The 22,344-nt window shown below is 45.6% G+C and overlaps 1 protein-coding gene across 13 annotated transcripts in view; it reads left to right on the plus strand.

The window, feature by feature from the left end:
- The window catches only part of DMD (dystrophin), a 2,510,493-nt gene that overhangs the window by 2,329,051 nt on the left and 159,098 nt on the right, over nucleotides 1-22,344 (plus strand). Inside the window, exon 1 of one of the 13 annotated variants that reach the window (XM_033949696.1) lies at nucleotides 15,131-15,208. The exons of the other annotated variants lie outside the window; for them this stretch is intronic. Coding sequence (XP_033805587.1) covers nucleotides 15,189-15,208 — 20 coding nt within the window. The 5' untranslated portion in view covers nucleotides 15,131-15,188. Of the gene's footprint in view, nucleotides 1-15,130; nucleotides 15,209-22,344 lie in introns of those variants that run through there. 13 annotated transcript variants of the gene reach the window in all.

Below are 22,344 nucleotides of genomic sequence, written 5' to 3' on the forward strand. Positions count from 1 at the left end.
TTAGACACTCTTGACATGTCCTGAGAAATGGCAGGGCGGTGGGAATCTTTTTTCCAGGGTTTCCCTCCTCTACAGGTGGGTGTGTCTTATGCTCCGGGGCATCTTATAGAGCGAAAAATACGGTACTTAGAAGTGAAGACATTGCTCTGAATGTATCACTTCCTAGCAGCAGGTATACCAAAAACTCATTACCAATGGGTCAGTAGTCAAAATCATTTCTCTGAATAATTTTGCTTGCCTTTCCTCTTCACCATAGTCCACGCTCCTCATGCTACAACACAAGGAAATAGCCAACAATGGTGAAGGAATAGAAGGTGAGATGTGAACTAACAATATTCTGTTGGCGTGGGATGGCCCCTCTTCACTGCATATGTTTATCTGAATAGTCGGGGCTATCTGGATAAATTTTCGGTCTGCTTCTAGCAAATCTATTTCTCCTCCCAAATTTAAAAGATATATTTTAGCTAGACATCAAATTGGCTAGCCAACATACAACTCTGTGAGGGATAAAGGGAATTGTCAAACTCAAGGCATGTATCTGGTTGACTCCCAAAGTTATTCAGAGAAATGATTTTGACTACCGACCCATTGGTAATGAGTTTTTGGTTTTTGGTACATCCAGAGAAAGAAGCCATGTCTACTATGTATGTTATGTGTATGTTAGACTGTATCTCAGGTAGGACCAGTTATGAATTGGGTAATCCACGAACTCCACTTGTGCCACAGTGTCCTCTAAGGGGTGTGGTGCTCGCATTCATTTAGAGCAAACTTTTCCGCTGATGGCACACTAAATCCAGTGCCCCGGCACCCGGAAGTGCGTGACCCGCTTCGGTGGAGGGATCCCGGAGGTGCGGGGAGAGGAGGAGAGATGTTGGCCAGGAGGAGAGTTATCTGCGCCTGCTGACTTCCTACAGAAAGAGGCATTTCCTGTAGGCAGTCAACCGGCATGGATGACTCGCCTCCTTGCCAGTGTGTCGCGGCACACCTGAAATCTCAGGAGACACACAGTTTGCGATACACTGATTTGGAGGATATGCCAGGATGCTTCGTTCCTCCCACACCAGCTCCTATGCCTGCCACTTGCAGCCTCTCTCTGCTGGTGGAGGCTTCTTACCAAAAACGTGTCCTGGATTCTACCAGAGAGCTAAGGACATGCGTAGGCCCATAACACAGCTCGGCCTTGCTACCAGAGAGCTGCGCCTAATTACAGAGTAGATACATTGAAAGAGTTTTCCCATGTAGTACATGGGGGGGGGGGGGGGGGTGCTTCTGACATTGCCTTTGTTCTCTTGAGGCTGAGTAGATGTTTTTGCATCAACACACATCTTCCTATCTGCTTAATCCCACTAGACTCATCACCCAGGGAGGTGTAATGTGTGTTAGCAAAATGAGTCAAACTGACGGATAGGTGCCTGTTTCCCCGGACAAAAGTTATAAAATTAAAAAGCTGCCTGGTGTCCCGCCACAGTCCTCAAAAAGAGGACATGTCCGAGGAAACCCGGACACCTGGTAACCCTAGTTCTGCATAGACCACTAATAAATAAACGTGAGTGCCCTCAGTATGGGCCCTAAAGTGACTGATTGGAGTAGGAACTGGTTGAGCAGAAGGCACAGTGGTAAATAGCGCTCACTCTGAGGAAAGAGATATTACCAGTGGGGTAGTCCAAAGTTCAGTTCTTGGACTAGATTGTAAGCTCTTTGGAGCAGGGACTGACTCTTCTGTGTTTTGATGTACAGTGCTATGTATATCTAATTGCGTTACAGAAATGATTAATAGAAGTATGGAATGTTGCTATTCTTTGGAGGTTTTTCATGGAATGTTTTTAAAAAAAATAATTTATATTCCACATATCCTACAGTTGTATGCGGATTACAAATTATTCAGGTACTCAAGTATTATTCCATAACTGTCCCGGTGGGCTCCCACTGCTACTCTTTGGGGATTCCAAATAATAGCAACATTCCAGAATCTCAAAGAACAATAACATTCCGGAATCCTGACTTGATACGTCAGGCTCCGTCTCTGGCAGTCTTCAAATCCAGACTCGAGGCCACTTCTTTGAAGCTGCTTCAGTTCCAAACTCCGACCCACCTGCTAAGCCCCAATATCTGTCTTCTCATTCCCTCTGTAGTTCCCCCACCTGAGCACTGGGTATTGATGAACCTTCTTGTCCAGTTTCTCTGCCTTGACTAGATTGTAAGCTCTTTGGGGCAGGGACTGTTTCTTCTGTGTATTGATGTACAGTGCTGAGTATGAGTGGTTAATAGTGGCGGTAGTAGCATGGAATGTTGCTCGTTTGGGGGTTTCTGCCTGGATTTGCCATTGTGGAAACAGGACACTGGGCCTGACCCAACATGGCTAATCTTAGAAACATAGAAACATAGAAAGATGACGGCAGAAAAGGGCTATAGCCCATCAAGTCTGCCCACACTATTTACCCACCCTCTTAAGTCTACTGACCCCCTGAAGTATAATTGTAATTATACTGTCACTCTACTGACCCGCTCATTCAAGTCCTAGTGACCCTATCCCTTGGCATGACCCTCGTAGGGATCCCACATAGGCATCCCATTTGTTCTTGAAGTCTGGGATGCTGCGTGCCTCGACCACTTGCACTGGAAGCTTGTTCCAATGCTCAATCACTCTTCTCCGTGAAGAAGTACTTCCTGGCGTCTTCCTAGGTAATATGAAAAGCTCTTCTCCATTCTGCTTGTGGAAAACACATTTCACAATGTGATCAGTACGGCAAAGGGTTAATTTGCTTCGGCACCGAGATGCTTTAATTGGGGTGAAAAAGAGTTGGCCCATGAATGTATGTAAAAGAACACAAAGAGATTGCATTAACTAACTGGAGTTTTCACCTGCTGTCAGTCTAATTGCAGACAATGTCTGTTATGCAGCTCAGAGAGAAAAGAGATTAGTCCAGAGCCACAATTTCAAGGTCTGTCTAGAATTCGTCTCCTTTGGCTCTGTTGCGTGGGAAAAGGGAGACAGACTGTGGGAGGGAGCACAGAGCAGGGACCATATGCTGCTTCAGCGTACAGGCCACGGCGTCTCTTCCCTAATTAGGCTTGTCCAACATCGCCGCCTGGATGTCCCAAAGCCGCATTAAACTCACAGAGCCAAGACAGAACTTAGGTTCTTTCCTTCCCAATCCTGCTTAACCTTTTTTTCAGTTTCTCGTTACTTCTCTGTCCCTCCTGGTTTCCAAGTTTATCTAACATTTTCTATCCCGCCCTAGGGAGAACCTTCAAGGTGGCTTACAATCTAAAACATATTTAAAATACACAATATACAACAAATAATCAACACATAATACAAACCTAAATAAATTTAAAAAAAAAATTTTTTTCAAAAAACATTGGGCTAGATTCACTAACCTTTTTTCCGGGGGTGATCCATGGCCGATTACAGCAGGCCCGACTAATTCACAACACAAAGAAATTCAAATTAGGGCGATGGGAGGAATGCCCCCCTCCGACCGCTTTCCCTGCAGATGGTCTGCGCATGTGTTTTGTGTCCGGGGCTTTTTTTATTGCTGGGTTTTGTTTTTTTATACGCACGCTGACTCTCCTGCTCTCCCCTTCCAGCCAAGCCCTGCTCTTGCCGCCCAGACTCTTCTGCTCTCTGCCGCCTTCCTTGCAGTGCGAGCCTGCGGGTTTAAAGCGGGGCTGCACTGCGGCGTGCAGCCCCGCTTTAAACCTGCGGGCTCGCACTGCATGGAAGGCGGCAGAGAGTAGGAGCTCGGGGCAGAGAGCAGGTCAGAGACAGGAGCCTCACAAGGAAGGCTGAACGTGTTTATTCCCCCCTGCGCTGCAAACCTTTCTTCCTGCACAGCAAGATCGGGGGCAGGGGGCAGAGAGCAGGAGAGTCGGCAGAGACGTGGGCGACTGGTCCCCAGCAGTCGCTTCTATTCCTAATTGGCCAGCCCAATCAGTGTCCCAAATTTGTTTGATGAACTGCGTCCCTGCCTACTTTGCATGCGTTTCCCCTCATTTGCATGCACAGATTTGAAGCGGATCGCAGGAGAGGTTTGTGAATCGGGCCGGAGGGAAATCTGGTCGCTAAGGGGTCACAAACCGATCGGTACACGATCGGTTTGCTTAATGAATCTAGCCCATGATCATCAATGATATGCTTTTGTCTTCCAAGATCCTGACAGCGCTACCTGTTATACCTGAGAACAGGACTCAGAAAAAAGATAAGGCTTTAAGTTTTCCTTAAACTTATCTACTGAGGTTATAGTTTTTATATTTAGGATCATTTACAGCTAAAGTTGCATCTCTTACATGTTCACGTACAACCTCTTGTCACCTGGGATCTTTGCGCGCCTGTTTTCTCCGCTGCTACCTCCTGACTAGGCCCCAGATGCACTAAAGTCAGCGATCGTCGTTAAACCAGTTTTCACTGATTTAGCGACAATCGCCTTTACCGACCCGATGCAGAAAATGTCTCGCCACGTGGTTTTCTGTACGATCGCTCATTTTCAGATCGGATCATGCAAATAAGCTCATTAATATTGAAATGTCATGTAAACTAGCAGAGCGATTGATGCTCTTAACGTGGCTTCCCGATGCACAAAAAAAAGTGATCACTTTTAGCGATCTGAAAAAAGCGACTGGTGACCTGTCACCCACAGGATTACATTCAGATTGCTTTTTCGTACCTTCAAAGTAAAAACGGATCACTCGCCAACTTTCATAGACAGACTGCTAGTTCCATACACAACATCTAGGGTTCTTCAATCATTGCAACAAAATCCTCTTGCTACTCCTTCCATCCGCCAGTTAGTCTACGACAACGGTTCCCAACCCGTCAGCTTTTCAGGCTAGCCCTAATGAATATGCATGGGGCAGATTTGCATGCCTGTCGCCTCCATTATGTACAAATCTCTCTCATGCATATTCGTTTGGGCTATCCCAAAAACCCAACTGGCTGGTGGTCCTCCAGGACAGGGAACCACTGGTCTACGATACAATCCGCAAAACAATTTTCTCAGTAATGGCACCCGCATTGTGGAAATCCCTCCCTTCAAATATGAGACACGAATCTAATGCTGCCAAATTTTGGGGTCCTTTTATTAAGGTGCATTAAATGCTAAGACGCCCATAGGATTTAATGGATGCCTTAGCATTTAGAGCGCTAATATTTAGCGTGGGCTAAATCGGTTAACAGGACCCCTTAAAGTAAGCCTCAAACCCTTTCTTTTTAAAGATGTCTATGGGGTATAAATCTGGATACTGATTTCAGTTTATTTGATTCCCTTTTGATTTTTCCCTTCCACATTTCTTTTGGGGGTTTTTTTTTTGTTTTGTTTTATGAAATGATGTAACCCTTGCTCTTTTCTTTTCACATAATTTGTTGTCCCTCCCATTATCTTAATTCATCCATGTTAGTTCCCCGTAGCGCAGTGGTTAAAGCTACAGCCTCAGCCCCCTGAGGTTGTGGCTTCAAACCCACGCTGCTCCTTCTGACCCTGAGCAAGTCACTTAATCCCCCATTTGCTCCAGGTACATTAGATCGATTGTGAGCCCACCAGGACAGACAGGGAAAAATGCTTGAGTACCTGAATAAATTCATGTAAACCGTTCTGAGCTGCCCTGGGAGAACAGCAAAGAAAATTGAATAAGTGCAAAGTGTCTGTCTCTGGTAACCAGAGCTGATCCTGTGATGTCACAATGCCTCATTCCACCAATAAGAGCCAACCTCAGCAGTGATGTCACAATGGCTTCATTGTCCTAGACTTAGTTCACTTTTGCTGCATTTTGATTTCCAGAGTGGTGCAGTGGTTAAAGCTACAGCCTCAACACCATGAGGTTGTGGGTTCAAACCCCATGCTGCTCCTTGTGACCCTGGGCAAGTCACTTAATCCCCCCATTGCCCCAGGTCCATTACATAGATTGTGAACCCACCAGGACAGACAGGGAAAAATGCTTGAGTACCTCAATATATTCATGTAAACCGTTCTGAGCTCAGAATGACATAGAAAATTGAATAAATAAATAAATTAATGTTTTGGATTATTTTTTTAGACTGTTTTTTTATTTTATTTTATGTAAACCGCTTAGGATCTTTTTAAGCGGTATATCAAACCGAAATAAACTTGAAACATCTGGTCCTGGGACGGAGCAGAAAGCTGGTGCAATGGCAGAAAAAGGTTTTGCACAGAAGCTAACCCTGCGCAAAAACTGTGCATTCGACAGTACCACGCCGCATATTAAAATCAGTGGCATTCTGCCCCGATGCTCAGAACTGCGCAGATGAGTTTTAAGGTGAGCACAGCGCCAAGTCTGAGGAAGCGTAGAAGGGTTAGCTCGTTCTTCTGAAGCAGCACCTGCGAGGATGAAAAGTTTGTTGTTTCTTTTTGCTGCGAGCGTCGGTGCGCACAGCTTGTTTTCATAAGGGGGGCCGATATTTAGTTGGCAGGGGGCAGCGCAGTTAAAATCCTCTGTTGGCGCTGAACCCGGAAATTCAATGCCACGACATATCTGCCAATCAGCATTGAATATCTTGTTTCATTTTTCTCTGCCAGAACTTAATCAGTAAGGCGTAGCGCACCGTTGCTGTTGGCCGCCGACTGCATGCCAATCACGCGACGCTGACGGTTAGAAACTCACACTTCCGGCAAAGTTAAGTGCTGGAAATGTTTTCCAGGCCTACGCTTGATGTGAATCACACCTAATGCCACGTCCAGCGTTAGCCATGCCTAAAGTGGCATTAGACTCCGTCAAGAGCCTACGGAGGCGCGATACTGGCACTGATTTGTTTTAGGGGCCGATAGGCTCCTTGAAAATCAGTGAATAATGTCATTTAAACAGCATTTTTCACTGAGCTTGGGCAGCTACCCTCGCCGTTTAGAGAATGAGGGCCTAAGTCGATATTCAGCTCTAACCGGTCAAATTCCTAGCTCTTAATAACAGGCCTGCTATTTAACACCATCAGCGTGCCTGATATTAAGGCCAAATGGGATCGGCACATGGGATCTATTCACAGGGCAAAGGTAGGGGAGGGACATTAAGGTGGGCAGACTAGATGGGCCGTGGGCCCTTATCTGCCGTCTATTTCTATGTTTCTATGTTTCTATGTAAAGTCCATGCTGAATATTAGTGCTGTCTATATTACACAATATGGTCAGCCGCTATTCAATAACCACAAATATTCAGCGAAGATAACGGGTTATCTCCAGTTGAATATTTGGGGATAGCTGGCCCTGCGCGATTTAACCAGTGAGTGGCTGTCGCTGGCTGGTTAAATCATTTTGAACATCGGGGGAGATAATCGTCATGAAGAGCAGGGGTGAAAAAAGAGAGAATGATGGCATTGACGGGTCTGAGCTGAAAAAAAATTGTACCTGCCCATGTGCTGGAATTTTATGTATAGAAATCGTGATGCCGCTACTTAAGCGCAGAGTAACATTCCAGCGCAAGTGATGTGCTTTCTCATTCTCCGTTATTATCTTGAGAGGGGGGGGAGTTAAACTTCTCCCTTTTATATCCTGTCCTATGCCTTTCTTAATACTAAGATCTCTTCTAATAAAACCCTAAGCGGCGCAGGCGCACTCTTATCGGCGTGCTTCCATGATCCGTAGGTCCGTGGCCGGCAAGAGTGCGCATGCACACTTACTACGGCCCCACGCGCGGCAGAGAAATTTTAGAACGTGGCACTCCCTGCTCTCCAGCAATGGCATTTTCTGCACGGTGGTTTCCCCAGATTAAACAAGAGACTACGGCGGTGAAAGCCGAAGAAGTCAGCGGCTTGCAACGGCCCTGCACTCGCGGTCTCGCTGGCTCCCTTGCTGGGGTTTTTCGCGGTGGCGGCTCCTCTTGCGTCCGGCCCTGTGTCCGGAGATGTTGTTTTTCTGCTTGGGGCTGCGGCGGCGGCTTCTCTCGGGAGCTGCACCAGCGTCGGAGACTTCTCTGACATCACAACGGCAGAGACAAGGCTTCCGACAGAGGCGTAGCATTTTTGTGGGAGCTGGCCTTCGGAGAGGCTTGGGACGCGGGAGGGGTTGCCGCCGCGAAGGGCTTTGGTGGGGGAGCCAGCCAGACCGCGAGTGTGGGGCCATTGTAAGCGCGGATCGGTCGAGGAGCCCGCCGCTGCCCAAGGCTTTGAAATTGCTCTCCCACCTTATTCACTTCGGGATGATGATGTCATTCCCTCCCTCCCCGGCTCTGCCTCTGCCCAGGTTCAAAAGCAGGAGAGGCGGTCAGCCTGCACTCCCTCACTCTCTCGCTCCTAAATCGTGGACGGGCTCAAGAGTTACATTAGACAGCTTTCATCGCCCTGAGCCCCCCCCCTTTTTTTTTCCTTTCCGCTCCCTAGATCGAGACTGTGCAATGAGTTTCTCTAAAGAGTCCAGATTGTCTCTCCGATTAAATGTTAACATTTCACATCTACCACCCGTTAATCTAACGGGCTTAAGCACTAGTTACTTATAAACTATTGAGGGCTCCTTTTACGAAGGTGCGCTAATGTTTTTAACGCACGCAGGAAATGACCAAGCGCTATGCTTCTAGAACGAACGCCAGCTCAATGCTGGCATTAAGGTCTAGCGCGTACGGCAATGTAGCATGTGCTATTCCGCGTGTGAAAGCCCTAGTGAACCTTCTTAAATTCAGCCCTTAGTGCATTTCTTTGACAAGGCCGTATATAATGAATGTAATGTAATGTAATGTAATGTAATTTATTTCTTATATACCGCTACATCCGTTAGGTTCTAAGTGGTTACAGAAAATATACATTAAAATTATAAGTAAGGAAGGTACTTTGAAAATTCCCTCACTGTCCCGAAGGCTCACAATCTAACTAAAGTACCTAAAGAGAATAGAGAAGTGAGAAGTACAGATAGAGGAAAGAGTAAGAAATAAACATTCTAACAAGATTGTATTGAATTGAGTATTTTAGAAGGCAAAAAGAGAGGATAGAAAGGTATAGATGCAGAAGGAGGAACCATTGAACAAGGAATTTTGGAGAAATTTAAATAGTAGAAGTAGAACAAGACAAAAAATTAATGGCAAAACAGTGAGTAAGATTAAAAATAATTAATAAACTGGAAAAAATAAAAAAAATAAACATCAGTCTACAGTTTCAGTTTCAATGATGAAGTGGATCAAGTAAGTTTTGGAGGAAAGATGACGTTCCCATAAAAAGGACTTCTTTATGTAATGAACTCAATAAGGAAGAAAATGAGCAAAGGTGAAGTAATACTCCGCGTGATCAGCGCCATTGGAAGGACCCATGGTGACCCCTAGCTCTCGCACAATAACCCAAACAGTCAAACAGGGACCAAAAAAAAGAATACAATGATGATAGAAAAATGCAGAGTCTTCACCACCCAGGAGTCCTCTGTTTTCAAATCAATCTTTGTTCTCGGGGGGTTTTGAAGTCTGTAAAGTGTGGCGCACAACGGTCTCCATTCGCCTATCTGTGTTTGTTCAAGATAAGCCCTTTTTCCCTCCCCTCCACCAGTTCCCGAAAGGCTGGCCTTGTGCTGGCTCTCTTTTTCGCAATCCCAGAACTTCCATAAGACCTTGAAAACTAAGCACCACCCCCCTGAATGAAACGCTTTCACAAGGCTGCATTTGGTCTGGATTAACCCAGCTTTGCTTGCCCTTCAAAGCCCAAAGTCAAAACGTAGAGAATGACATGGGGACAAATTTTTCCCTGTCCCTGCCCCATCCCTGCAAGCTCCGTCCTCATCTGCATAAGCCTTAAACCCTTTAAAATCATAAGTGTTCAGGGCTTGTGTGGTTAAGGCAGAGCTTACAGGAATGGGGCAGTGACAGCGACAAAACTCACGGGGACGGGACAGGGAAATTGAGTTTCTATGGGAACGAGGACAAATTTGTTCCTGTGTCATTTTCTATCAAAACTCACCAGGGTCTACAGTATATCCCAGATTAAGTTAGTCCAATAAAAAAAAGCTATCACTTTATTTCTGTATATTACCTTTAAAAATGGACTAACACAGCTACTTATGTCCACGACGGAAGAGCGGAACTTGGGTGGGATTGGATGTGATGATCTTAAGGTGGCCAAACTGGTTGAAAAGGTGACAGCGAAAGCTAGAAGGATGCTAGAGTGTATAGGGACAGGTATTGATGCCTCTTATAAGACTCTGGTGAGACCTTTTAGAATACTGTGTGCAATGCTGGAGCCCCCACCTTCAAAAAGATATAAAAAGGATGGAGTCGGTCGAGAGGAAGGCTGCTAAAATGGTAGGTGGTCTTGTCATAAAGCAAATGGGGACAGACTTAAAGATCTCAATCTGTAGACTTTGGAGGAAAGGCGGGAGAGGGGAGATATGAGAGAGACGTTTAAATCAAAAACACAAAAAATATGTTTAAAGATGTTTAAATACCTACTTGATGTAAATGCGCATGAGTTGAGTCTCTTTCATTTGAAAGGAAACTCTGCAATGAGAGGGTTTAGGATGAAGTTAAGAGGTGATAGGCTCCGGAATAATCTGAGGAAATACTTCTTTACGGAAAGGGTGGTAGATGTGTGGAAGAGGTGGTGGAAACAGAGACTGTCTGAATTCAAGAAAGCCTGGGATAGGCACGTGGGATCTCTCAGAGAGAGAGGAAGAGATAATGGTTACTTATCTGTTATCATGCTATTATGTTTCTATAACCATGAAGCTCTATGATCTCACAATGCAGGTGTAAAGAGCCTTAGCCAATAGGGAGAGGAGGAGCTAGTGGATGCTCTGGATGGGCCATGTGGCCTTTATCTGCCATCACGTTTCTATGTTTCTATAAGCATAAAGTTCTATGACCTCACAATGCAGGTGTAAAGAGCCTTAGCCAATGGAAAGAGGAGATGCAAATGTTAAGAGCCTTAGCCAATAGGGAGAGGAGGAGCTAGTGGATGCTGCGGATGGGACATTTGGCCTTTATCTGCCATCATGTTTCTATAACCATAAAGCTCTATGATCTCACAATGCAGGTGTAAAGAGCCTTAGCCAATGGAAAGAGGAGATGCAAATGTTAAGAGCCTTAGCCAATAGGGAGAGGAGGAGCTAGTGGATGCTCTGGATGGCTCATTTGGCCTTTATCTACTATCGTGTTTCTGTTTCTATCTTCCTACAATACTTGAATGTAACTAGGGTATGAACTTCTATAAAAAGTTGTGAGCTAAACCCCCAAATTCCTCCCCCCTTTCCCTCTCTTGTGTACCCTGGCCCTGCACCAACAGTCCTCAAGGTGAGAAGTAATGATGGGGACAAGATGAGGTGTGGCTGAGGGGATAGGCTATGGCTTAACGTCCAGTGGGTGTCGCTGTCATATAAGGAATGAGACCCCCATTTTCTCAAGAGGCTGCAATGACCCCAGTACCTGTGATCCTAAGCCCAGGAATCAGACCATGGTTTTCCTATATGACCAGTGCTCCCTCCAGGCCATCCAGTGAGTGCAGGTGAAATTGCAGCTGAGCTGATACATGACGATGGAGCATCACTCATATTCGTTCTGAGTAGATGCCGTTTTAGGAGTCATCGTTGAGGATACGTTGAAACCCTCAGCTCAATGTGCGGCGACAGCTAAGAAAGCAAATAGAATGCCAGGAATTATCAGGAAAGGAATGGAAAACAAAGATGAAAATGTTATAATGCCCTTGTATCGCTCTATGATAGGGCCGCACCGCGAATACTGTGTGCAGTTCTGGTCGCCATATCTCAAAAAAAATATGGCGGAATTAGAAAAGGTACAGAGAAAGGTGATGAAAATGATAAAAGGGATGGGACGACTTCTCTATGAGGAAAGGCTAAAGTGGCTAAGCCTTTACATTATGTATTGGTATATGTTACCCTATCTTTATCTTGTACTTTGATTTGGCGGTATATCAAGTTTTAATAAAACTTGAAACTTGTCTCTTCAGCTTGAAGAAGAGATGGTTCAGGTGTGATATGAAAGAGGTCTTTAAATACTGAGTGGAGTGGAAAGGAAGCTACTAAGTAGTAGATTTAAAACAGACCGGAGAAAATATTTCTTCGCAAAATATGTAATTAAACTCTGGACTTTGTTGCCAGAGAATGAGGTAAAAATCAGTTAGCTTAGCAGGGTTTAAAAAAAAGGTTTGGCTAATCTCCTAAAAGAGACGTCCAAAGGCCATTATTGAGCTGGCGTGGGAGAAACACAGCATAAAATCTGTTTTATCACTTGGGACCTGGGTTGGCCACTGTTGGAAACAAGATGGCTTGATGGACCTTCGGTCAGTCCCAGTATGGCAACTCATGTTTATATTAGCTTTGCAAAAATGCACATGGAAGAAACTTTTGTGAGGCTATTTTGGTCCCTGGGCAGTTGTGTGGGCATTTTCAGTTTCCTCCGAGATTCACCCATTGAAACCGCCCTTCCCACAGAACCTTTGTGTGCATTTGTCCAGCAGACTTCCCTTGATTGACGCCTTGAACTTGTATTTCATAACCACAGAATATTTCCTCACTAACCATCAGCGCCTGGCTTGCCTTAAAATGATAAGTGTTACCTTACTTCCTCAAGTAACATAATTCGATTGAGATAAGTCTTACATTTTTCTAATAATAAATAAGTTAAAGTATTAAATATTTATTGGTAATGAGCTCAGAGCACAAAAATAGAATTATGCAGGTCTTATGAGGAGGCCATTAGTTGGCAATCAAGTTTCAAGTTTATTAAAATTTTGATTTGAACGCAATATCAAATAATTCAATGCGTTTAACAATAGTAATTTGGGGGGGACAAATAACAATTTAAACAGTAAAAACATACAATCTTATCTATAATTATCTAAAGATACATAAGGAATAGAAGGATAAATTACATTTGTTTAAAATAAAATAACCAAAAGAAAAAAAACATTTAGGGAGAAACAACTTCAGGAGGGATATTGAAAGGTTTTACAGAAACTTGATCTAAAAGTAACTGGTTTGTTATTCTTTTTATGAATCACGCTAATATAATACTGTTTAGAATTGTGGAATATGCACAGAGTAGTACAGCCTATAATCCAATCGTAATAATTAAAATCTAAATAATTGCTATAAAACTCATAAAGAGACCCACTAAAAAGAGTTCACACCCAGAATTTAAAAGGAATGCAACAAAATGGCTAATATATAATGGAGGCTCATTATGGGGAACAGTTATTTATTGAGATTTCTATTTTTAACGAGGTTCTAAGGGTCTGAGGGTTCACTTCCCCCCACTTTTACGAAACTGTAATAACAGTTTTTAGCTGAATGCTCTGCGCTGGTCCCGACGCTCATAGGAACTCTATGAGCGTCAGGAGCAGCGCAGAGTGTTCAGTGGTGCACTAAGAAATGCTAAAGTAATTTTGTCAAAGGGGGGGGAGAAGGTTAGTGTACGAGTAATTGTTTTTGTAAACATAGTAACATAGTAGATGACGGCAGATAAAGACCCGAATGGTCCATCCAGTCTGCCCAACTGATTCAATTTAAATTTTTTAATTTTTTTTCTTAGCTATTTCTGGGCAAGAATCCAAAGCTCTACCCGGTACTGTGCTTGGGTTCCAACTGCCGAAATCTCTGTTAAAACCTACTCCAGCCCATCTACACCCTCCCAGCCACTGAAGCCCTTCCCAGCCCATCCCCCACCAAACAGCCATACACAGACACAGACACAGACCGTGCAAAATGTTATTAAGATTGTAACCTGTTATAATATGAATGATGAGATTTTTTTTCAAATTGAAACCTAGGGTTACTAGACGTCCGGATTTCCCCGGAAATCTCCTCCTTTTGAGGACATGTTCAGGCGTCCGGACGGCTTTTCAAAACCCGGCACTTTGTTCGGGTTTTGAAAAGCCTCCTCAAATCGCATCGAGCAGGGAAGAAGTCCGTGCATGCGTGGATACCCCGTGATGACGTCATCACATGGCATCCACGCATGTGCGAACTCCTTCCCTGCTGACAAGAGCAGGCAGCGGAGGCGGGGCTAGTGCGGGACTGGGGGCAGGATTAGGGCGTTACATGGTGGAACTGGGCGGGTCTAGTGGTCCAGATTTTCCAATTGGACAATCTGGCAACCTTATGGAAACCGCTCTAATACTTGGGCCAACATTTGGGTCTTTAGCAGTATATCAAATATTAAAATCAAATAAGGCAAAAATAATCATGAATAAATGGAGGAATAATTCCGTAAAGCAGGATCTGTGAACTGCTAAAAATGAATTATGCCTGTCATATGTCATCACAATGCTCTCCCGCTTCCGTGCACATTGTATCCTGACATACACTATAACCCAGTGGTTCCCAACCCTGTCCATTCGGGTTTTCAAGATATCCCTAATGAATATGCATGAGAGTGATTTGCATATAATGGCAGTGACAGGTATGCAGATCTCTCTCATGCATATTCATTAGGGATATCTTGAAAACTTGGCTGGCTTGTGGTCCCCCAGGACAGGGTTGGGAACCAGTGCTATAACCCATGTATATAGTTGAATATGACAAGATTTGGGGGCCCAAAAATAGGGGTCTCGGCTTATATTTGGGTCAGCGTCCCCCCCCCCCCACACACACACACCTGCTGGACTTGTTGCAGGCCTTCACCGGCCTGCCGTATGACCTGGAGGGTCCCGTCTCCTGCCCTGGCTGACTCTGAGAATTTTTGTTTACTTTCCTCCCCCCACCCCATGTACCTTTTTGAATCCTTGATGGTCCAGCGGAGCAAGCTTTATGCGCTCCTGCCCGGCGCTGAGCGGTTGCCACCAGTTCTCGCAGGACTCATAAGAACTGGGGGCAGCCTCCTTTTTTGAAGGAAAAAGGGTACCTCGACTTATATTCGGATTGTCGTATATTCGAGTACATACGGTAATCTCCTGCCCACACTCAGAATATGTAGCATATGTGTATATACAATTAAAATGTAGTTCATATCATCTTTCTCGGGGACATAAACTTGGCCGAGTGACTTTTATAGAGGGGGGGTGCAGATTTGCTCCTCCTCCTCGTCATAATACCGGCCGTACGCAGCGCTGTCCAGAGTAGGTGCGACTGTGAAGCGCCCCCACTTGGGGATTGCGCTCGATGCACAGCGCGGCCGGCGCAACTCCTCGGGGCGCCCTTAACGGGGCGGGGCCGGGCTGGCAGGTGGAGGCGGGGCCTGCCCGTCGCCCCGCCCCGTCTAGCCTGCAGCTTCTCGGAGGCCGCCGGTGCCAGCCGCGATCCCGATCTTCGGGCTCCGCCATGAGGGAGCAGCGGACACGGTAAGAGCTGCTGCTCGTTCTCTGCCGATCAGCCGGTGGGGGGAGGGCGAGAGAGGAGCCGGTGATCCCCAGCGACGCGTCTCTCCTACCTGAGCAGAATCGCAATGGCTGCAGCCCATTCCCCCTCCCCCGGGAAAGGCTCAGCCGTGAACACGTCTCCCCTCCAGGCCAGGGGGCAGATGCAGGTCCTGGGGAGAGATCTTTGCATCCACCGCATGTGTTTCGGGTTCGGGGCTCCCCAAACCTGAAGCTTTCTGCTCCCTCCAAAGCACCCACTGAAAGACACAGGCACCCCACAAGTCAGCCGGGGGGGGGGGGTATTTTAAGCCCATCTGGATCTCACTTCATTTATGAGCCTTCTGTCAGGAAGTTTTCGTGAAATCAGGGCACCCCAGTCAAATTCTCTAGTTCAGGTCGTGCGGTGTCAGGGCTGGATTAGGCAGTAGCCTAGGGCAGCAGGTGCGGTCAGGACAAAACCTATGAGGAAAACAACCTGCTTTCAAAGAAAGTGTTTCCTGGGTAAATGGCTTTTGTCATTGTTTATGTATTTGGAGAGATGAATTTTTAAGCGCAGCTTGTTCCATTCTGTGTTTTTACAGGGTTGCGGGAGGGATTGTGTTGGGGTGATCACGGATTAAGGGGCACAAAAGGACCATCTAGGAATCCCAGCCCTGGAAGTGATTTTATTCATGTGTCCCCCCTCCCCCAGTGGGACTGCCTGGCCTAGAGATACCACCATCATCTCCCTCTCCCTGCCTTTGGGAAGAAGATCAACATCTGCCCATCTCTGTAGGTTGATCGAACATCTGTGGTGCCCTTGCTACTGTCTTGGGGTTTCACGGGTGGGAGGTTGTGAGATCAAATCCCGTTGCTTTTCCTTGTGACCCTGAGCAAGTCGCTCAATCCTCCAGTGCCCACTGCTTTGAATGTCAGCATTGAAATGCCAAAGCCTCAAAAGAGGGGGGGGGGGGGCATAAGGGATTGGGACTTGCATATTGCCTTTTTGTAGTTATCCAGGTACTTCAGGCATTTTCCCTATCTTTCCCGATGGGCTCTCAGTCTATCTAATGTAGCTGGGGCACTGGAGGATTAAGTGACTTGCCCAGGGTCACAGGGAGCAGCACAGGATTTGAACCCACAACCTCAGGGTGCTGAGGCTGTAGCTCTAACCAGTCCCCATTCCCTTTCCCCCTCTCTCCTGTAAATGGATGGAGGTTTTGCCCCTCTTTTCATACCTGTAACATTAGTCTTTTTCATTTTTGCCTTGCTCTGCCAACCCCCAACACACACCCACACACCAACAGATTCCTTGATGGTTCTTCTCACAGACTCATGTGTAACTTAAGAACTCTTTGCTCAGTTTCCTTCACTGTTTTCACTTGCTTTTCTTTGGTTGCTGTCTTTGCACTGCTTAATAACAAGATCCGGAAGAGCTTTACAACCCTTTAACGCTAAGAAAATGGACTCGGGATGGGTTGTGGCCTGCAGTGAAACTACTTTGGCAGGAACGAGGTAGATAAGCATTTGAAAAACCAGAGGATCACTGGGAAGGTGTCAGCTGCAAGAACTGGCCTCCTGGACTTTAGGGATTTAAGAATAGAATGCTTTGACCAGCCTCTCCCACTCCGCTTGTGCTCCAAGCCCTTCAGAACAGTCTCTCTCTAGATCTGCATTCAGGTCTGTTTCGGAAAGGCTTAAATCTCTTTCCCCCAGCCCAGTTTCTCATGCCTGCGTGCAAGATTCTGAACTGACTCTATTATGTGGGTCAGATTCATGAGAACCTTCTTTCAAATGAAATCCTAGTCTGATATGCAGATTTCCTAGAAATGGGGGTGGAAGTCTTAGAATATGCACTTTCCTCGCACTCCTCTCAGGCAGGGGGCGCTGTTCTAGAAACACATTACTCCCAGCAGATGTGCAAGATGTCAGGTAGAGAATGACATGGTGACAAAATTCATCACCATTCCCGTCCCCGCGGATAACTGCGGGAAATAATCCAATGTCATTTTCTAGTGTCTATTTCAACCTCAGTCCTTCTACACTAGCATTCTTCAAAGCAAAGCTTGCGGGTCAGTGGTTGTGGCCATTCATACTCTGATTCTTATGTGAGCCAAGGATAATGAAGCCATTGTGACATCACTGATGTGATTGGCTCTTAGGCACTGGTGGAATGAGGCATTATGACATCACAATATCTGCTCTGGATACCAGAAACTGTCATTCTGTAGTGTCTGTTTCAACCTCAGTCCTTCTACACCAGCATTCTTCAAAGCAAAGCTTGAGGGTCAGTGGTTGTGGCCATTCATACTCTGATTCTTCCCTCTCTCCTTAAAGAATGACATGAAGATGGTTTCCCGCAGTTATCCACGGGGACGGGAACGGTGATGAATTTTGTCACTGTGTCATTCTCTAATGTCAGGCACAGAGAACGTGGTTTTATGAGGAGCCGCTTTGAACATACTTAAACGTCCTTATTCTTGTTATTTATAGAAAAAAGTGAAGGCCACTAAAGACCATGTGGTCCATCCAGTCTGCCCATTCATTCCATCCGCTACTATCCCTTGCTCAGGGATCCAACATACTTGTCCCAAACTTGCTTGAATTCACATACACTCTTCATCTCCACCGGGAGGCCATTCCAAGCACTCGCCACCCTTTCCATGAAAAAGTATTTTCCATCCCCTTTCACCTTCATCCTCTGCCCTCTCATTCCAGAGCTTCCTTTCAATTGAAAGAGACTCACTTCATGCACATTCACGCCACATAGGTATCTAAATGTTTCTTATCATATCTCCCCTCTACGGCCTTTCCTCCAAAGTATACAGATTGAGATGTTTAAGTCTCTCCCCATACGCCTTATGACGAGGACCACACACCATTTTAGTAGCCTTCCTCTGGACCGACTCCATCCTTTTTATAATCTTTTTGAAGGTGCGGCCTCCAGAATTGTACACAATATTCTAAATGAGGTCTCACCAGAGTTTTATACAGGGGCATCAATACCTCCTTTTTCCTACTGGCCATACCTCTCTCTCTATGCACCCTAGCATCCATCTAGCTTTCGCTTTTTCTATTTCTGAATTTGGACCCATGCATAAATGGCTATTTTCCAGCTAAGCAGTGTTGTGGAAAAAACCTCGAGATGCAATTGTTAGTGCTTTGCAAAGGGGTTTCCACATTCACACATGTAGATTTATAACATGCTGTAAACAACAAATGTGAGCAATCGCACCGACTCTGTGGCTCCCTTGCAAACCGTGGCTGCGTGTTTCATCTTGCACACTCGTATTTTCTATAAAGAAAGGTTGACACCTAATTTTCTGTATAGAATGGCCTCCAAATAGGCCTGTTCTTGGCACCTGAAACTAGATGGCTCCGTGCAACGTTCCATTCAGAGAATCCTGAATCAAAGCAAGGGAAAAAAAAAAAAAACCAGGAATGAATGCGCCCTCTCCTGCCGGGTTTCTTTATCGTTAAAAAGAAAACCCAATTTCAAACTGCAGGTGAAAGTGAAGCTCGGTGATCGGGGACACTGGTGGTGTCAGTAAATCTTAGCCAGTACATGGAGCTGATTTTCCCAGTGTGGAAAATCATGGGCGGGAGGGAGGGTGGTATATCGTCGTGCCCTGCCCTCAGAATGATGTCACCCAGCTGAAAGATGGAGAAGGTATTGAATCAAAATATATAACCCCACTAGTGAGAAGTGCCGTTCCTCATTTATTTTTAGTTTCCAAAGCAGATTTAACAGTATTTCAATTTTTGTTGGTTTAATTTAAGGGGGGAAAAGCCTCGGAATACAGAGTCTCCTGCACAGTTGGTCGGTGTCAAATAATTCAGCATAAGTGCCGATTTTGGCTCATACATACAGGGCTCCTTTTACTAAGCTGCGTTAGGGCATTAGTGCGCGGAATAGCGCAAGCTAACGCCAGCATTGAGCGTGGGGTTAGTGCGCTAAAAACGTAAAAAGAGCCCACAGTCATTGGCAAACCCCCCTTTTATTCCCAAAATACTTGTTAATCTCCTTATTGTACTTCGATTTCTTTAAGGTTTTTTTATTTTCTCAATAGTACTCTTAATCCCGAAATGCAGGCCCTTCCCTTTCAAAACAAAGGTCAGCGCTACTCAATTTACCAACTAAATTGTAGCCGTTCATGCAATAATTGCAACAAAGTAAACTGATCTTGTTTGATGCTCTGGTCCCTCGGTTTAAACGCAAAAACTTCACTCTTGCAACATATTTCTTCATGTGTCTTTCTCAAAATTTAGAATTTGGAATTCAGAGCGGGGACCGGGAGACTGTCTGTGCCACCATATTGATTTATTGCGGTCTGTATGGAAGGAACACATCCTGAGCTTTGTAGTCCATATTCACTCTGCAGTAAGAGACTATATTCAAATACAGACACTTTTAACTCCATCCTAACTAGCATTGGGCATGCGACATTGTGATGTGTGTGAAGATTAGGGGTTGCCAGCAGGCTCAGACCACCAAAGAGGCAAAGCCACTAGCAGCAGAGGGGCTCTGAAAAGAATTTGGGGTTTCATCCTCTCTTCTTAGGAGGGGCAGCAGCCTTATTTAACTCCCCCCTACTGCTTCCTTGTGTTAGCTTTTGTTTGCTCAGCTTTATTTGCCAGTCTTCCTCTTCCCCCCCAATGCCCTCTTCTCCCTCTCCTCTTGTTCCTCCAGTGAAGATGTTTCTGTTTCTCAGTGTTTGCTGAGAATTACTGAGTTGGCGTTTCGCTTCCCAGCCGTCCCATCCCCCTCTGCTGCCCTCCCCTATCGGCCCCAGGCTTACAATTAAGTGTCTTTTGCAAATGACAGGAGGCTTCTGTCCACATGTCTGAATGCAGCCTAGGGAAGAAAGGATAATAGCCAGGTCTGAAGGGGTGTGATGAGACACCCAAGAAAGCTTCTGCAGCATTTGTCTGAACGGTGAGGACAAAAGCAGGAAAACCTGTCGCCTCACCAGAGGGAGAGGCTGGGTCCGAAAGCCCCATATGAAGCTTGGGTTTGAAAAGGACAGGAAGTGACATCTAAAATCCCAAACCAGCTGCTTCCTCCCTGTACAGCAGGAGCCCTCGCAGAAAGGAGTTGGAACGGGCAGTAGGAGCCTCTATCCCACTACTTCTTAATCCAGTCCTCAGGGCATAACATAAGAACATGTCAGACTAGTGGTCCATTTAGCCCAGTAACCCACCTTCACAGTGGCCAATCCAGGTCACTAGTACCTGGCAGAAACCCAAATAGTAGCAACATTCCAGAACATCAAAGAGTAGCAAGATTCCGGAACCCCAAGCAGTAGCAGCATTCCGTTTGGGAACCCCAAACAGTAGCAGCATTCCATTTGGAATCCCCAAACAGTAGCAAGATTCCATGCTAGCTATCCCAGGACAAGCAGTGTTTGTTTTGTTTATATTTATTGGTATTTATTGACCGCTGTTTGATACATCATCATAGTGGTTTACATAGTACAAAATAAAAGGAAAAGAGATCCATCATCAATAGGAAAGTAAAAATTCAGAAAAAATAATGAATTACAGTGGTTTCCCCCATGTCTGTCTCATAAGCACATAAGCACATAAGCATGGCCTCTGCCGAGTCAGACCATAGGTCCATCATGCCCAGCAGTCCGCTCCCGCGGCGGCCCCCCTAAAAATTGTCCAAACACCCAGCCAGTCAGATTTTCAGAATATCTACAATGAATATGCATGAGATAAAATTTGAATGCACTGCCTCCTTAGTATGCAAATCTATCTCATGCATATTCATTGTGGACATCCTGAAAACCCAACTGGCTTGGTGTGTCCTAAGGACTGGATTGAAAACCATTGGTCTAATTTGGTTTTAATCCCTGTAGCCATGATGGTATTTAAAGTCTCTGAAGCTTATGTTCTTCTGGACAGACTGATCCAGTCCTACTTTTACTTATTTCCTGCATTGGCTTCTGATTTCGCCTTTTCTTACTTAGGAAAATCAGTAGAGGCAGAGCAGGAATACACGTTCATGGGTGGAGGAGGGGGGGCAGGACCAGATCAGCCTGTCCTGATAATCTGGAGCCCGTTACCAACCCACTCTACTTAGATTGATATGGGGTACCTTGGGGTGTTACTGGACTGCTTGTCATCAAACCTTCCTGCTGCACCATCTCATGTCTTCTGATGTTAGAGATTTACAATGGCTTTAGATCCTGATCCCCCATCTCCATTCTAATGTCCAGAAACACAGAAATATAGAAGAATGAAGGCAGATAAAGACCATATGGTATATACAGTCCGCCCATCTATGCCAGTGTGCCGCAAACTTTTTAAAGCCGCGGCACACTAAACGCGAGGCTGCAGCTAGAGGGCATTTGGAAGTGTGCTGATGTTGACGTGATGATGTCACATGCATGTGTGATGTCATTACGTAGATGTCTACGCATGTGAGGATGTGCTCTAGCTGTGGCCCTACGACTCCTATTGCTGTCGGTGGTAGGGTTTGGAAGAGGTGCAGATAGCAGGAGATACACTGCGAGAGACACATAAGAATAGCCTTACTGGGTCAGACCAACGGTCCATCAAGCCCAGTAGCCTGTTCTCACGGTGGCCAATCCAGGTCCCTAATATCTGGTCAAAACCCAAGGAGTAGCAACATTCCATACAGAATCCCAAAGAATAGCAAGATTCCGGAATCCCAGAGAGTAACAAGATTTCTAGAATCCCAAGGAGTAGCAACATTCCATACAGAATCTCAAAGAATAGCAAGATTCCGGAATCCCAGAGAGTAACAACATTCTAGAATCCCAAAGAGTAGCAACATTCCATGCTACCGATCCAGGGCATGCTACTGATCCATGGCTTCCCCCATGTCTTTCTCATTACCAGACTATGGACTTTTCCTCCAGGAATTTGTCCAGCCCTTTTTAAAAAACAGCAGTCAGCCGGCGCCTCTCCTCCTCAGGTGGCTCGCGGCACACCTGGAATCTGCCACGGCACTGATCTATGGCATCTACAATCCCTTCCTCTCCCTTAGAGTTCTTATGTACTTGTCCCAAATTTGCCTGAATCCAGCTACCATCTTTTTCTCCACCAAGAGGCTGTTCCCCAAATTTGATTACTCCTGGGTCTGTTTCCATTCACCTTCATCCTATGGCCTC

Source organism: Geotrypetes seraphini, chromosome 6 (assembly GCF_902459505.1).
Source record: "Geotrypetes seraphini chromosome 6, aGeoSer1.1, whole genome shotgun sequence".
Classification (NCBI taxonomy): Eukaryota; Metazoa; Chordata; class Amphibia; order Gymnophiona; family Dermophiidae; genus Geotrypetes; species Geotrypetes seraphini.